This window comes from Colletotrichum karsti (genome assembly GCF_011947395.1).
Source record: "Colletotrichum karsti strain CkLH20 chromosome Unknown Scaffold6, whole genome shotgun sequence".
Taxonomy (NCBI): domain Eukaryota; kingdom Fungi; phylum Ascomycota; class Sordariomycetes; order Glomerellales; family Glomerellaceae; genus Colletotrichum; species Colletotrichum karsti.
This window is the reverse complement of record NW_024065906.1, coordinates 1,258,202-1,274,823: the sequence shown is the minus strand read 5'-3', so window position 1 is coordinate 1,274,823 and position 16,622 is coordinate 1,258,202. Positions and strand designations below refer to the sequence as shown.

The window sequence follows — 16,622 nt, the reverse complement described above, 5'->3', positions numbered from 1 at the left end:
CAAAGCGAAGCGAAGCGGTCTAAGGTGGTCCTAGCGCCGAGCAGCCGCGCCGACAAGTCCGAAGTCGGGGTTTTCGCGGGCTCGCGGCATTCTTCCCACGGGCGGGTCCTCATTGTGCATGTTCCCACCGTCTGTGGTCACTGCGTTGACAAAAAAGTGCGCTGTGATTCGAGGTTCGACCCCAACCCCAGATCAACCGTTCCCCCACGGGCCTTGGGCTGGTTTCTGTGCCAGACTCCGTACGGGGTAATTTACGCCGAATGATTGGCGACTTAATACGATGATGTGCCCGCTCGGTCAGTTGTTGAGACTCTTCCCAGTTTTTCTCGGGAAGTTGAGTTGAGAACGCGAACTGCTGTCAAGATGTTGAAGGTATTCACTGCTGAAGAAGGTCAGTTCATCATCATCGTCGCCAGCTTGCTGCCCCAATCCCATGCTGACTCGGTTCTCAGTGTCCAAGCACAACACCCCAGAGAGCTGCTGGGTCGTGCTCTACGGCAAGGTGTACGACGTGACCGAATTCCTCCCTTCCCACCCTGGCGGCTCCAAGATCATTGTGAAGCTGTCCGGCAAAGATGCGACGGACGAGTACGACCCGATCCACCCCCCGGGTATCCTCGAGGAGAACCTGAAGCCCGAAAACTGCCTCGGCACCGTAGACCCCGAGTCTATGGCCCTGTTACAACCCGCACCGGCGAAGGCACAAGACTCGAAGCCCAAGGAGGGACCGCCGCGCCTGGAGACGCTGCTCAACATTGACGAGATTGAGGAGGCTGCTACGAAGCTGATTCCCAAGAAGGCGTGGGCATACTATTTCTCCGCTAGTGATGATCTGTGGACGAAGAGCAACAACGGCCAGGTATACAGGCGAATCCTGCTTAGGCCGCGTGTTTTCGTCGACTGTACCCAAGTTGATACCTCTACATCACTCCTGGGCCACAACGTAGGAATCCCGTTGTTCGTGTCGCCAGCTGCGATGGCAAGACTCGCCCATCCTGATGGTGAGCGTGGCATTGCCAAGGCAGCGGCCAGATTCAATGCGATGCAGTGCGTGTCGAACAACGCCTCAATGACGCCAGAGCAGATTATTGAGGGTGCCCAACCGGGCCAGATCTTTGGCTGGCAACTCTACGTCCAAAATGACAGGGCCAAGAGTGAAGCCATGCTGAAGCGCATCAATGCCATGCGGGATCACTACAAGTACGTCTGTTTGACGTTGGATGCTCCATGGCCAGGAAAGCGTGAGCTTGATGAGAAGCAACAGTTTGAAGGTGCCTTCGAGGTGGAGTCCGAGTCTAACTCCAAGACTGAGGAGGCGAAGCGGCCGGGCGGTGGTGGTGTGGGACAGCAGCTCTTCTTCGGAACGGCAGCCGATCTGACCTGGAAGACCACCCTGCCTTGGCTGGCGCAACACACCGATTTGCCAATTGTGCTCAAGGGAATCCAAACGCACGAAGATGCTTATCTGGCGGCCAAGTACGCGCCACAAGTGAAGGCAATCATTCTGTCAAACCATGGTGGACGTGCCCTTGATACTGCCCCACCTGCGGTTCACACCCTGCTGGAGATCCGCAAGTACTGCCCCGAGGTCTTCGACAAGATCGAAGTCTGGGTCGACGGCGGTATCAAGCGTGGAACAGACGTCGTCAAGGCCCTATGCCTGGGTGCAAAGGCTGTAGGAGTTGGCCGCGCTGCGCTCTTCGGTCTCGGTGCGGGAGGTCAGGCCGGTGTTGAGAGGACGTTCGAAAGTAAGCCCTGCGTGTCTAGAGCCGTGTCGTTGTTGATGAGTCGCTAACTTTTGTCCAGTCCTGAAAGCCGAAATGGAGACATGCATGAGGCTGCTTGGCGTGAAGAACGTCAGCGAACTGGGTCCCAAGTTTGTAAGTGACACCACCACAACCCAAGTCCAAGACTTGAATGAGACGTCGGATGCTGATGACCGCCGCAGATCAACACTCGCCAGGTGGAGAGAGATATCTACGATGGCGAGTCTGGGCTTGAGAATAAGGTTAGCCTGTGGGTGAAGTCGAAGTTGTAGTGCGGACATCCCCAGAAACACCAGCTGAGTTGAGGCTGAATCGAGCCATGGAGCTTGGAAGGGGGGTAAATTGTTGGGCGCGCGGGGCGGATGTCATCATTTTGCCCGCAAAGCCTCGTCGCATTACTCTTGGCCTCACAATAGTGGGATGCGCCGCATGTTCGATCCAGGGTGAGGCCTGGATCTCGACATCCGAGATTCAGATGGACGATAAGAAGACAATGGAGATGGCGGAATGGTTTTCGAAACCAAGCACACGACAGCGTTGTAATTCCGCAGGCTTGGTCAATCTGAGAAGGCCGTGTAGAGTCATACATGAGGATAGAGAATTGTAGAAAGTTCTGCTGCGTCGGATGTCAGTCGCTGTCAGTCATCGTCATCTTGTCAGTGGCTGGTCTGATGTTTTGAAACGAAACCCTGGAAGATTCTGTCGTCGATTTTATTACCGATCCGACGTCGCCGCTTCGACTCGCAGATCCGAGCACCCGCCATCCCACTCAGGCGATGGCAGAGTGTCCGGTGTGGTGGGTAGCCATGGGCTGTGTGCCACATTTCTCGGTCAGTTAACGTCAGGCGGTAAGGCGACTTGAGACGGAATTACGTCTTTTCAGTGTCTGAAAGGCTGGGAACCGTGGTGGACGGCGACATTGTGGTGTAGATATCGCGCGAGAACTCTGAAATTTGAGCCAGGTTGTATTGGGTACTTTTGCGGCATAATTGATGGGCGAGGGATCCATAGCTCTCTAACACGGTTAGTGATGCTATCGTGACGGCCGTGAGCAAGTACGGATGATCGGATCGCAGGGGTCATTCAGGCCTTGGGCAAAGTTTTTGAGAGGCCGGGGTGATTTATGGGCGTAATCTGAAGGTGGTGGACGACATGTCCTTCATGTCATTCAAGACAAGATTCGACCGATCGAGCCAAGACCATTACTGAGGGCGATGGAGAGGAAAGAAGTCATCGACTGAGTGCAAAACCCAAAAGTCAAAACAAGAGGCATTGCACAGGATGATATGTGTAATGCAGCAGGACGATCGAAATGAGTACGACGCTGTGATGCCTTCCACTTTCACGTCAATTGAATGATGATGAGAATGAGGAAGGTCCGTACAGAGCAGTGGGCGGCTTCAGCTCCACTGACTGACATGTCGTTGGTTGTGGTTGGCCGCTGTGAGTGTGTGACTTTAGTGGGTAGTTCCACCCGGGCATGCCAGGGCCTCAGGCCTTGTGGTCCTTCGGTCTCCGCTCCCCGCCAGCACCCGTCGTGCCCAGGCTGGGGTATGCAGGGGTCCTGGGTTGGGATAGGCGGGCACACGACAAGCAACCGCCAACCTAACCTCACCCAATGTCGGTTGCCCTCGCCGTCCTGCAGGTCTGTACGTACAGAGTATCCATCCGTACGGCAATACAGACCGGAGTGCCTGCTTTCGTTTTCAGTTTTTTTTTTCTTTCTCTTTTTAGTGGGCACACATGCAAAAAGTCCCCTCCCTTTTTTGCCTCGTACTAACATTCGATTTACTCGAAAACGAAGCAAATCATTGGCCTTCTGCGTCAAATCTCCGAGACCAATTCGAAAAGCCCAACCAATCCCGACCCATCCTCAGCCCATTTCGGTCCTGCTGCCGCTGCCCTTTTCTGCGCCGTTCTTTTCTCTACACGAGCACACAAACTTGTAGCTTTCCCCCGCTCGCCTGCGCCCGCGTGCGCAGTGTCTACGGTACCTTGCGGCGTGCCTTCGAAAAGTCTGTGTCTTGTGATGCCACCACACTAGACTTTCCGTCGTGGCTTGGGCACCCCCAATATTTGATGCGATCTAGACGGCAACCCCCGGGTTCTTAAGACTTTGACATTCTCATTGGCTTTTGAGCTGAGTCCAAGTGGTTCACCAGTGGCGCGGCGAGCAAGACGAACGCCATCAGCCTCAGCATCACGATGCTTTCATTGGGCAGGCGAGGATTCCCTCCCCAACGCTAGAAGCCGGCCGGATCAGCCTAGTGACTACGGGAAAAGTCTCAACGTCCACTGGTTTGCTCGCCTCCCGGGTGAAGCTTGTCTCATCGAAGGAGCCAAAGCCTTTACGCCGTTTGGTCCTTTTACACCGCACGCATTTAAGTGCTCGGGCTATTAAACCAACTGACTAGTCAGACAACCTATCATTACTTCGCAATGAACATGCCATAAGCATTGTCTTCATCGCAACGGCCAACCGCGTTCTCGCCCTGCTTCCAACTCGTCCTTTGGGGCATATTGGCGGCCAAGCCACCAGGGTCGTATATTGCGCCGCCAGACGCAGACCAGTGCTACCACCCACGAGATCACTTTCATATGCTCCTGCGTTATTCACAAGATGCCGAGGGACCGTCAGCTCATGGTCCACGCCCAGCCAGGATTGCAACTCTGCGTGTTGGTGGGCAAGGGGCCACCCCAGCTCTCATCGACACACAATGCGGGGCAACCGCTTGGAGATGGTGTCGACCTTGTTCTCGGCATGCCACCCAATCCGGCAACGCTGCCCCGGCATGCCCTTGCAAGTCGACCATCCATCCGAGACCAAGCGCAGATTCGGACGTCAAATTTCGTGACCTGACAGCTTTTTCATCTGCATCCAGTCACGCTGTGCCATCTGACTGGTCGATCCGCTGTCCTTGTTACGCAGCTGGGTCAACTATCCGTTCGATAGACACACAAATTACCAAGCTACCTCATCCACTTCGCCCTCATGTGGTCCCAGGTACGCCGGCCACATACACAATCATCATGGACGCCCAGGTACCCGCGCCGCACCAACTTTAGACCACCCTGTTTACCTCCTACCGCGTTGGGGCGCCTTTTCAAATGGGTCGAAGGAAGGGAAAGGGTTACATGCTTGAATTGTTGTGGACACGAAGATCTCGAGCTATCGCTGCCGTGTGATGCTCTTGCTTTAAGGGTGCCTGTTATTTCCCGGCATCCCCAGCCCTTACCCCAGAAAGCATCTCTCGATCTCTGTACTTAAACACCTTTGGTCCCACTCACTGACCTTGCTCCTGGACATCCCGGGCATCACCTGTTCACCTGTCATCGAGACGTTCAGGCGGACTGTTTGCTCCTTCAACACACATCGGACTTTCACGGAAGCGGACGCCAACTCTCCAACTATTGCATCAGACAACGTATAATACGCATACTACGATTCAGACAACATGAGAGACAAGCACGATATCAACCACTCTGAGGATGCCCTTGGCGGCATGGACACCGGACGCCGCGGCAAGAGGAAGACTTGCATGAGGCACTGCGCGAAGTTCTGGTGGGCGTACCTGATTGCCTTCATCTGCTTTGTCGTTCTCATCGTTTGCTTGATGTAAGTTTGGGAGATCGGACCCTCACCCATCACCCGCAACTGCATGGAAGCTGACCCATGCTATAGCATCTTCGTTGCAGTTCCCAAGATTGCCCAACACAAGCTGGATGAGGCCGAACTCACCGTTGACGGCATTACCCTATCTAACACAAAGTCCAACTCATACACCATGTCGATCAACTCGACATTGAGGTCGGATGGCAAAGTCAGCGCTACGATCGAGCCCTTCGAGGGTGCCATGTACCTGGAGGATCTGGAGCCGCACACCCCCTTCGTCACCATCAACTTCCCCGAAACGAAATCCGTCAAGATGCAGACCGTCAACGTCAGCCAACCGATCCAGATTGCAGACATGGCGGCTTTCACCACATTCAACACTTGGTTCCAGGCCAACGAGTCCGTCAGAGTGACCATCAGGGGCGACACCCACGTCAAGGTCTCTGGAATCAGCAAGAGATACCCCGTCACATTCAAAAACACCGTCACCTTGAAGGGTACGATCAGAGTTCAGCCCCATTGATTTCGAGCATGAAGCTAACAGAGTCTAGCCCTCCATGAATTCTCAGGCCTCAACGTGACGGAAAGCGAGATCTCTCTCACCCCCGATGCCCGAGGTGACAACTTCCACGGCAAAGTGACAATCCCCAACCATTCTGTCATCACCCTCGAGATTGTAAGTTTCAGTAGTTCATGCAAGCTACCGTACTGCAGCCAATACTAACACGATACTTTTTAGGGCAACGCCTCATTCTCCAATATCCTCAACAATGGAAACATCGGCACCGTCTTCATCGACAACCTGGTGCTTCACCCGGGTAACAACGACGTCGAAATGCGCGCCAACATCTCGCAGGCGCCCGTTCTGACTGCTCTTGGCAAGCGTCCCGCCTGCGAGAGCGGCGTGATCGCATTCGGGCTCCAGGGCAAGGACGTGGTCAATGGCGGTGAGAGGTTGTCGTACTTCGCCGACGCGCTGGCTGCCGGTACGGTTGCCACTGACATCAACGTGGGCGGTGCCCTCAAGAAGATCGGACTCAACATTCCTTGTAGCTAGACAAACATCACCATGAAAAAGAGAGAGAGTCTCACGGAAACGCATGCGGGAGGCAAGGAAGACATTCGCAGGTTCGACTAATGGTTTACTTCTGGACTTGAGGGGGGATTTATGAGCTACATTGTTTCTATACCTTGACCTCCGTGTGGTTTCATGCCAGATACACTGCGAAGCCAGATACAAAAGCTGCGATAGCTGAATCATGATACCTATCTAAAACAATCGGTTTTCTGTAAGCCTTGCATATGACTTCCTAGCGCCCAAAACAGCACAGAGAAACGGCAACCACGACAGTCGTTCATTCAAGATTAACCCTATTTTAATCGTCGTTAGACTAAACCCTATGGCCTTTCACTCCTCTGACCGTGACACATACTCCGTCAGCTGTCGTCCAAATTCTCGATTCGGTCCGTGTCCCAGACGCCATCTATCTGACGACACAAATGACGGTGCACACCCTCGTACAAAGAACACACGGATGTTATCATCCGTTGGGGGGTATCACTATGCCAGATTCCCTCACCTTCTCACCCACCATGGGACGCTTCGAAGCGAGAGGTAAGCACCGACTTCCATCCCAATCCCACGTGCTAGGCCCAGCAGTGACGCGCGCCTCGGCCCAAGACATCTGAGACGCCTGCAGAAACCTTGCTCCTCTTTTCTCAACCCCACGCGGCGGCAATGGGGACCATGTAACCCAACACATCTCCTCGCTTAAGACTGCATATCGCAGTCGTCGTGTTCCATCCGCAGACCAAGGGCCCGGGAAAAGGGATTCACCAGGCGCCCGCTTTTCGCTTACCCGGGCGAAGGCCCCCTTGCTCCGTCGCCTCGTTACCCCCGGGTACGGCGACTTCGTAAGCGGGAGCAGCAGCAGCAGCAGCAGGAACGAACTCGACGGGCCCGCCGGCCCTCCTCAGCTCGGCGCGGTCGGCGCGCACCCGCTCCTGGCTCTGACGCAGCGCGGTCCTGGAAGCCCACTCGGGCAGGCTCTCCTCGGATGTGGGATCCCAGATGTCGCGGGGCAGGGTGGTGGCGTAGCCCGCGCGGCCGTCGAGCTCGACGAAGCCCAGGAGCTTGTCCGTCAGGCTCGGGTTGCGCAGGGCGGCCGACTGGGCGAGCTTGGCGTTGAAGTGGACGCCCTTGTTCTTGAGCTCCAGGAACTGCGTGAATTTGGTTTCCAGGGCCGGGAGGGGCGAGCCCGGCGGCGAGGGGGGGATGTCGAAGTTCGGGACGGTGGGAAGGGTCAGGTCCCGGAGCAGGGCGCGGGAGGCCGTGTACGGCGAGGCTCGGGGCTGGCCGTCGTCTGCTTGGGATGGAGGGCCTTCGGGACCTTGTGGTTCCATTTGTGGTAAGGCTGGGCCTAGCGGGACTGAGTGTTGTTGGACTGGGCCGATCGTTACTTCTGGCTCTGGAGCCTCATGATGTTTTTGGGGTGGTGGTGAGGGTTGCTTGGTAGAATCTAAAGGCGTTGTAAGTATCTTTGTGCATGGGTTGCACATGTTTTCTTACTTGAGTCGGTGTTTTGAACGGGAGGTGTGCTCGTCTTGGAGTTCTCAGTCTGTATGTGATAGCTCAGTGAACTGCATTGATGAAAGTGTACGTGTGAGTGAGCGGCAGTACCTTCTCGGGAACGACGTCTTGAACTTCATCGTCATCGTCACTGCTGGCGTATGCGACTAGACCAGCCATTCTGGCAAAATTGGAAATTTGTTTTTATTCAGATGATCGTGGAGGTTGTTAGGATGAATTGGCGGCCGCAACGTGATGGTGTTGATCAAGGGGTCTGGTATGAGGTTAGAGGTACCTTCATCTCAGGTTGCTGCACCTCAGTATGCTCATTAAAAGTGGAAATTTTCGATTGGCCCATTAAAGTGGATCCATATCGTCGAGGTCTGACCTCACGTTTGGAGCAACCTAATTATCACGTCGCGACCTTTTTCCGCCCCCTCCCCAAACTTCTTCAGCCGCATGTCATCTGCGTCGCTATCCTAGTTCGACTGGCGCATGCCTACCTTCTTCACACATTTGTTGTTCACCCTCCAAGAAGCTACCATAGCTAGACTCCAACGGTGCACACACCCCTCGAGTGACAGACCCTGCGAGAAGTGGAAAAAAAAAGTAGCTCTCACCAAACGTAGTGTCTTGCTGAGAGTTCGAGACCTACAACATGGCTCGGACCAGGGACTCGCGCTCACCATCGCCTGCAGGAAGCCAACACAACGCGAGAAATCGCCGCAAAGATGACGACAGGGACAGGCGCGATCGGGATCGCCGCGATGACGGCAGGGACTACCGTCGTCGCTCGCGGTCCAGAAGCCCTGGCGACGTAAGAAACCACCAACACCGGAGACGCGATTGGGACCATTCTGATACATACCGCGAACAGCGCCGATACCGAGATCGCGACCGTGATCGTGGCGGCGACTCTTACCGCCGCAGGGACCGCTCCGTAGACCGACGAGACGATGATTCATATCGCGGAAGCCGACGAGACAACGACCGTCACCGTGAGCGGAGGAGGTCGCGTGACCGGTACGCCGACAGAGATCGATCTCTTGACAGACGCAGACACCGCGACGATGGCAGAGACAGAGATCACCGCCCGCGGCGTGACGACTCTAGGGACAGAGCGCGCGCAAGGCGCGAGGGAACGGCCGACTCCCACCCTCGCAGCAGGCGCGATGACAGCCGTCCACGCGGTGCGGCGCCTCCGGAGAGCAAGACTGCTGCTAGTGACGAGGTACGAAAGCTTCAAACGACCCAGAATGACCAAATAGCTGACATGAATTCGCAGGCTGCGAAGCCCAAGCCTACACCGGCACAGACCGAGGCTGACAAGAAGGCCGAGAGACTTGCTAGACTCGAGGCATGGAAGAAGGCCAGAGAGAACAAGGCGAGCAAAGAGAATGAGGTTAATCCAAGCCAGACTAGGAATCTCCTTGCGGAGATGGACAAGAAGTCCGTGCCGTCCCCGACTCCCGCTTCGCCCGCAGTGCCCGCCGCGGCTTCACCCGCGGTTGCATCCCCTGGCTCAGCGTCGCCGGCCCCGACCCCGGCGCAGACCGCATCCGGAGCCGCGTCGCCGGCCGTCCCTTACGCCGGCAAGTTCGATCCCAAAGCCATTGCGAAGAAGTCGGCAGCGTCGCATAAGCAGGCAGCCTCGAATGGCGTTCTAGGCTTGCTCGACGGCCGCCCTGAAAAGCCGACTGCTGCTGCTGTTGCACCAACTATCAAAGGTACGCCCACGCCCATATCTCACTTTGGAAAGCAAACATGTCCTCACACGGACCTCGCAGCTTCGGCCCTACCTGCCAATCGCGGTAACATCGGCGGTTTCGGGTTCCACAAACAGAACGATAGCGACAAGCTCGCCAAACGCAAGCTGGACCTCGATGAGGAGGAAGGCACGAAGAGGAAACTTACGAAGTTACCCGCACTTCCCCTCGAGGCTGATGACACCCCCTATGCTGATCAAGACGAGGATGACGAGTCTGATGGCGGAAACTTCGCCGAGACCGAGGAAGAGGCCATTGCGGCCGCCCGCGCGGCACACGAAAGGCGAGAGAAAGAACTTCAAGAAGCACAAGAAGCTCAAGAGGACAAGCCTGACGTTGCCATGGATGACGTTCCAGCACAAACCAACACCAACGGCACCATTCCAGACGAACCCGCCGCCGACAAGATGGACGTCGAAGACGAAGATGACGTTGATCCCTTGGATGCCTTCATGGCCGACTTGAAAGACACGAAAGCTAGGCCAGCGGCTCCCCAGGCAAGTACATCATCGAAGAAGGTCCAAGAGCCAGAGGCGTACTTCAGTGACGATGACTACGCTTTCAAGGCAGAAGACAAGGACGCCAACGCCATCCTCGCCATGGCCGCCAAGCGCAAGAAGAAGGACATCCCCACCGTCGACTACAACAAGCTCGACCTACAGCCTATCCGCAAGAACTTCTGGGTGGAGCCCGCAGAGCTCGCCGCCCTGACAGAGGCCGAGGCCAACGATCTTCGCTTGGAGCTTGATGGTATCAAGGTTTCCGGGAAAGATGTTCCAAAGCCTGTGCAGAAATGGGCCCAGTGTGGTCTCACACGGCAAACGCTGGACGTCGTGGCCGACTTGGGGTACGAGAAGCCTACGTCTATTCAGATGCAGGCCCTTCCAGTCATCATGTCTGGCCGCGATGTCGTTGGTGTAGCCAAGACCGGATCTGGTAAAACGGTCGCTTTCCTCCTGCCCATGTTTCGTCACATCATGGACCAGCCTCCTATCAAGGACACCGACGGCCCCATCGGCCTTATCATGACTCCGACCCGAGAACTCGCTGTTCAGATTCACCGTGACTGCAAGCCGTTTCTCAAGTCGATGGGCTTGCGAGCTGTTTGTGCCTACGGTGGAGCCCCAATCAGGGACCAAATTGCTGAGCTCAAGCGTGGAGCCGAAATCGTTGTGTGCACCCCTGGTCGTATGATCGACTTGCTTGCCGCCAACCAGGGACGTGTCACGAACCTACGTAGAGTCACCTACGTTGTCCTTGATGAGGCGGATCGCATGTTCGACATGGGTTTCGAGCCTCAAGTCATGAAGATATTTGCCAACATGCGGCCTGATCGGCAAACCATTTTGTTCTCGGCAACGATGCCTCGCATCATCGATTCTCTGACCAAGAAGGTGTTGAAGTCTCCAGTGGAGATCACCGTTGGTGGCCGCAGCGTTGTCGCATCAGATATCACGCAGAAGGTTGAGGTTATCCCCGAAGACGGCAAGTTTGTACACCTTCTGGGACTTCTTGGTGAACTTTATGAGGAGGACGAGGACGCTCGTACCCTCATTTTCGTTGAACGCCAGGAAAAGGCAGACGACTTGCTCAAGGAGCTCATGGTCAAGGGGTACCCTTGCATGTCCATTCACGGTGGCAAAGATCAGATCGATCGAGACTCCACGATTGCTGATTTCAAGAAGGGCATTGTGCCTATTCTCATTGCTACTTCAGTCGCAGCTCGAGGTCTGGACGTCAAGCAGCTCAAGCTTGTTGTCAACTACGATGCTCCTAACCATCTCGAAGATTATGTCCATCGTGCTGGACGAACCGGACGAGCAGGCAACAAGGGCACTGCTGTTACCTTCATTACCGAAGAGCAGGAGAACTGCGCCCCTGGTATTGCCAAAGCCTTGGAGCAAAGCGGGCAACCTGTGCCTGATCGCTTGAACGAGATGCGCAAGGCTCACAAGGACAAGGTCAAGGCAGGTAAAGCCAAGGATACGTCTGGTTTCGGTGGAAAGGGTCTGGATCGACTCGATGCCGAGCGAGAGGCGGCCCGTCTCCGCGAGCGCAAGACTCACAAGGCCGAGGGTGAGGAAGACGATGTCAAGGAAGAAAAGACGGACGAAGACAAGGGCAAGGATGCCGCATCTGCCATCAAATCAGCCGTGTCGGCGATTGTGTCCCGCAGCACCGCCAAACCCGAAGGCGAGAAACCGAAGGAAGCACCCGCTGCTGGTGGAGGAGCCGCTGGTGGTAAGAAGCCACTTGATGCTGTTAGTGCCGCCATCAGTGCCATCAACGAGCGACTCGGCAAGGCCGGCCAGCTTCGGTCGGGTCAGCCCATCGACAACAAGGGACCAGACGCCGGCGCTTACCACGCTACGCTGGAGATCAACGATTTCCCACAGAAGGCAAGATGGGCCGTCACCAACAGGACGAACGTGGCCAAGATTCTGGAGGCGACTGGCGTGTCCATCACTACAAAGGGAACGTTCTACCCGGCTGGCAAGGAGGTTCCTCCCGGAGCAGACCCGAAGCTGTACATTCTTGTTGAAGGTGACACCGAGGTCGTCGTCGGCGCTGCCATAACCGAGCTCACCCGACTTCTCAGTGAGGGAACGGTGGCCGCGGCTACGGCAGACAGCCGCGCTCCCGCCTCTGGACGTTACAACGTTGTCTAATGGCAGTTTTTATTGTTTTGCCGTAGTTTTGATAATGTACCTAAGTCGATTGGTGGGCGTTGTGGTGCTTTGGGACATGGGCGGTTTCCCTTGAGACATACACGAGGGCAAAGTTCGGGGACGGCAACTCGCAGTCAGCAGTGTTAGTTTAGCTGAAGAGCAATAGTCAAGACTTTATTCGAAGCCAGTCTAGGTGTCTACTTGAGAATGTCTTGGACTATATCAGATCCTTCCTCGCTAAACAGAATCAAATCGCTAAACCGAGTGTCATGAGCTCTCGGATTACCGAGTGCCGGTCGTTGGATACCTTGATGGCGAACCAATCAAAGTTATATCTTCCCGTGCGCTTCAAAATCTCCAGTATTCGTAGGTGGTATTATCGGGCAAAGCGCCCGCCAAACTCCGTGTGAACTTCAAAACCCCCCTCTTGTTTTCCCAACACCGCATACTCGCGACTCGTCGTGGTTTAGTTATACGTCCTCGCCTCGGCGGCAGCGTCGGCATCGCGCTGTCTCAACTGCTGGGTGCTGGCGTCCTTGAGGAGATCCGCCTGCGTCTGCTTCTTTTGCGCATTCAGTTGCGAGCTCAGTTTCCCGGTCGACTTGCTCGCGGCTTTCGCTCGGGCCTGTTGTGACGATGTGGAGTTAGCAACTGATTGGCCTGTACTTCGCCGAGTGAATCACTCACCTCCGCCGCCTCAGCAGCCTTCCGTTTCGCATCGTCCACGACGGCGTTTGACCGCTCTCCGGAGGTGCTGCTACCGCCGCCGCCGCCGCCCAGCGTCCTCGGCGGGCCTCCGACTATCCTCGCCGGGATGGGCGCGGTCTTGGGCTGGGGAGGGGGCGCGGAGCCGAGGGGACGGCCCGGCGAGGAGAAGTTGTCGTCGCCCTTCTCCTTGCCGCAGACGGAGCCCATTGTCGCGACGGGTGTGTGTATTTCGTTTCTGTCTCTGATGGATGCGCGCGCGCGCGACGGTGGCGAAGTTGCGGGTTCGGAGGGGGGGAGCGCGCGATTCAGCGCGACGCAGCGGACGGGGTGCGGATGAGGTCAGAGGTTCGCGGACGGATGGACGGGAGGCTCCGGGGGAGGAGGTCGGTGCGGATGCGGATGTACGTAATTACGGTGCAAGTTCGGGCGGCGGCCGGGATGCAGGGTCTAATAAGTGAGTGTGGCTGTCCTGAAGCCGTGGGCTTTTTGTAAGTGTATGAGCGATCACAAATGCTGGTCTCGTCTAAGTGTTAGGTGTACTGTAGATGTTTGGTGTTGTCCGCGCAGGAGGCGAAGCTGCGAGAAAGGGAGGACGTCGATATTAGGACCGTTTTCCCCGGGGAAATAGAGGGCCGCGTAAGGTAACCTCGTCTATCGATATGAAGCCAAGAGCGACCCGACGGGAGGGGAGGTTCAACGACAGCTGCGCCGCACTGCCATTCCTGACGAGGAAGGAGGCTAGCGTCGTTTGGAGGCGCATCAGTAGGCAAGGGTCCCGTGTGCTACTCCAACGCAGTCTGAGACGGTGGCACTCTAGGTCTGTCTTGCTGGTCGCACGTCGACCGATGTTTCCCGTCTTTGTCTAACCCCATTCACACTACCTGCCGTTGACTTCATACCTATCTAGATGGATTGGAATTGGATCTAAGCTACCCGCCTAAAAGGTCGGTAGGTAGGTACAGCGGGGTGCGGGGTTTATTGGCCCGAAACAGGTAGGAAAAAAAGTTGACGGACCAATGGCCGAAACTCCAATTCTCTCGCAAATCTTCAAAGTTTAGCGCTCAGATTCAGCAGGCGGGGAACTTGCTGTTGATGCAACGCAGTCCAAGACAAACCATAGAATGTCCGTCTTCGCAATCAGGTTTGATTCTTTCTTGACTCGTTGCAGTCTTCATTGTGAAGCAGCTAGTCTCGATCATTTAAGTACAACAGTTTTTCGCGTGCTCAGTTTCCCCTCATCGCTGTCCCACCTCGAGAGACCCCGGGTGGTTGGTTTGCGCTTGAGGTCACTGTCGTCGCATTGCTCCCGTTGGAGGGACGAGCATGCAACGTGGGGCAAGTAACCTGGAAGATACCTTGTCTAGCACCGATATCCCCCGCGAAGTCCCGGTATCACCTCCGTAGTCAACGGGTTTTTCGCAGCTGCCCCTCCCCCTCCTTAATCGGAAGCCGATTTTGCGCGCCTGCCTCTCCCACCCACAACGCATCATCGCGCAAGGCAAAATTTTTGCTTTTCTAACCTTCTTCTTTCTTCTCTTCTTGAACCCATCGTCTTTTTGTTGTTCCCTTCTGTCATTCTGACAACAATTCTGCTTCGTCAAGATTTGAAGGTACCAAAGCAAAGATGTCGGGTCAGAAGATCGCCATCGTCTCCGTCTACGACAAGACGGGTCTGCTGGACCTGGCCAAGGGCCTCAACCAGCAGAATGTCCGTATCCTCGCCTCTGGCGGTACCGCCAAGATGATCCGGGAGTCTGGATTTCCCGTTGAGTAAGTCACTCTCAGAAGCCTTCACCGGAGCTTCCGCCTTGTGGCACATGCTAATTGGGACGTTGCGTGCAGGGACATTTCCGCCATCACCAAGGCCCCCGAGATGCTGGCTGGCCGTGTCAAGACTCTCCACCCCGCCGTCCACGCCGGCATACTCGCCAGAAACCTCGAGTCCGACGAGAAGGACTTGGCCGACCAGAACATCAACAAGGTTGACTACGTCATCTGCAACCTTTACCCCTTCAAGGACACCGTCGCGAAGGTCAATGTCACTGTCCCCGAGGCTGTCGAGGAGATCGATATCGGTGGCGTTACGCTCATCAGAGCCGCCGCCAAGAACCACAGCCGTGTCACCATCCTCAGCGACCCCAACGACTACGCCGAGTTCCTGAAGGAGCTCCAGTCTGGCGAGATCACCGAGACAAGCCGCAACCGCTACGCCCTGAAGGCGTTCGAGCACACTGCTGACTACGATGCCGCCATCTCCGAGTTCTTCCGTAAGCAGTACGCCGCCGACGGCAAGCAGTACATGGCCCTGAGATACGGTGCCAACCCCCACCAGAAGCCCGCCGCTGCCTTCATGAACTCTGGTGAGCTGCCGTATAAGGTTCTTGGTGGATCCCCCGGGTACATCAACCTTCTCGATGCCCTTAACAGCTGGCCCCTTGTCAAGGAGCTGAAGCAGGCTCTCGGCAAGCCCGCCGCCGCCAGCTTCAAGCACGTTTCTCCCGCCGGTGCTGCCATCGGCACACCCCTGACCGAGGAGGAGCGCAAGGTTTACTTCGTTAACGATATTGAGGGCATCGAGTCCTCTCCTCTCGCTCAGGCCTACGCTCGTGCCCGTGGCGCTGATCGCATGAGCAGCTTCGGTGACGTAATTGCTCTGAGTGACATTGTCGATGTCCCCACTGCCAGCATCATCTCCAAGGAGGTCTCCGACGGTGTTATTGCCCCGGGCTTCGAGCCCGCCGCTCTTGAGATGCTCAAGAAGAAGAAGGGCGGAAAGTACCTCGTCCTGCAGATCGACCCCGACTACGTCCCCTCCAAGACCGAGACCAGGACCGTCTACGGCGTTACTCTGCAGCAGCACCGCAATGACATCGAGATTTCCCCCAAGTCTTTCAACAGAATCATCACCCCCAAGGAGTCGGGTCCTCTTTCCGAGTCCGCCCTGCGTGATTTGACTGTCGCCACGATCGCCCTGAAGTACACTCAGAGCAACTCAGTCTGCTACGCCTACAATGGGCAGGTGATTGGTCTGGGTGCTGGTCAGCAGTCAAGAATCCACTGCACTCGTCTTGCGGGTGACAAGGCAGACAACTGGTGGCTCCGCTTCCACCCCCGTGTTCTGGGCATCAAGTGGAAGAAGGGCACCAAGCGCCCGGACAAGAGCAACGCCATCGACTTGTTGGTCAGCGGCGAGCTCCCCAAGTCTGGTGCTGAGCGTGAGATGTTCGAGGGTGTCTTTGAGGAGGTTCCCCCCGCCTTCACTGACGCCGAGAGGGAGGAGTGGCTCGGCAAGTTGACCAACGTTGCCGTATCGAGCGATGCTTTCGTGAGTAGATTCGCCCTCGTAATTGCTGCCGGTTTTCTGACAAAACTTAGTTCCCCTTTGTTGACAACGTCTTCCGCGCATCTCGATCTGGTGTCAAGTACATCGCTGCCCCTGGAGGCAGCCAAAACGACGGCGCCGTGTTCGACACTGCGGAGAAGCTGGGTATCACGTTTGTGGAGCAGAACATCCGTCTCTTCCATCATTAA

General features: G+C 56.1%; 6 protein-coding genes across 6 annotated transcripts; 4 read left to right on the top strand and 2 right to left on the bottom strand.

Annotated features, from left to right (window-relative positions):
• Positions 1 to 363: 363 nt before the first annotated feature.
• Positions 364 to 2,038, top strand: CkaCkLH20_02815 (mitochondrial cytochrome b2; the record flags this gene model as incomplete). Its single annotated transcript, XM_038885534.1, has 4 exons — positions 364 to 391; positions 453 to 1,748; positions 1,807 to 1,880; positions 1,949 to 2,038. 4 exons carry the CDS (start codon positions 364 to 366, stop codon positions 2,036 to 2,038), a joined length of 1,488 nt encoding a protein of 495 aa, XP_038749465.1.
• Positions 2,039 to 5,221: 3,183 nt separating this feature from the next.
• CkaCkLH20_02814 (uncharacterized protein) lies at positions 5,222 to 6,436 on the top strand (the record flags this gene model as incomplete). The annotated part of the gene is made up of 4 exons (XM_038885533.1): positions 5,222 to 5,382; positions 5,449 to 5,876; positions 5,931 to 6,055; positions 6,119 to 6,436. The coding sequence occupies 4 exons, from the start codon at positions 5,222 to 5,224 to the stop codon at positions 6,434 to 6,436; spliced, it is 1,032 nt and encodes a 343-aa protein (XP_038749464.1).
• Positions 6,437 to 7,212: 776 nt separating this feature from the next.
• On the bottom strand, positions 7,213 to 8,128 carry CkaCkLH20_02813 (HCNGP-like protein; the record flags this gene model as incomplete). The annotated part of the gene is made up of 3 exons (XM_038885532.1): positions 7,213 to 7,898; positions 7,949 to 7,997; positions 8,060 to 8,128. The coding sequence occupies 3 exons, from the start codon at positions 8,126 to 8,128 to the stop codon at positions 7,213 to 7,215; spliced, it is 804 nt and encodes a 267-aa protein (XP_038749463.1).
• Positions 8,129 to 8,904: 776 nt separating this feature from the next.
• Positions 8,905 to 12,383, top strand: CkaCkLH20_02812 (DEAD/DEAH box helicase; the record flags this gene model as incomplete). The annotated part of the gene is made up of 3 exons (XM_038885531.1): positions 8,905 to 9,129; positions 9,234 to 9,675; positions 9,736 to 12,383. 3 exons carry the CDS (start codon positions 8,905 to 8,907, stop codon positions 12,381 to 12,383), a joined length of 3,315 nt encoding a protein of 1,104 aa, XP_038749462.1.
• Positions 12,384 to 12,849: 466 nt separating this feature from the next.
• Positions 12,850 to 13,298, bottom strand: CkaCkLH20_02811 (uncharacterized protein; the record flags this gene model as incomplete). The annotated part of the gene is made up of 2 exons (XM_038885530.1): positions 12,850 to 13,008; positions 13,071 to 13,298. The coding sequence occupies 2 exons, from the start codon at positions 13,296 to 13,298 to the stop codon at positions 12,850 to 12,852; spliced, it is 387 nt and encodes a 128-aa protein (XP_038749461.1).
• A 1,417-nt stretch (positions 13,299 to 14,715) lies between these two features.
• CkaCkLH20_02810 (phosphoribosylaminoimidazolecarboxamide formyltransferase/IMP cyclohydrolase) lies at positions 14,716 to 16,622 on the top strand (the record flags this gene model as incomplete). The annotated part of the gene is made up of 3 exons (XM_038885529.1): positions 14,716 to 14,861; positions 14,934 to 16,416; positions 16,467 to 16,622. 3 exons carry the CDS (start codon positions 14,716 to 14,718, stop codon positions 16,620 to 16,622), a joined length of 1,785 nt encoding a protein of 594 aa, XP_038749460.1.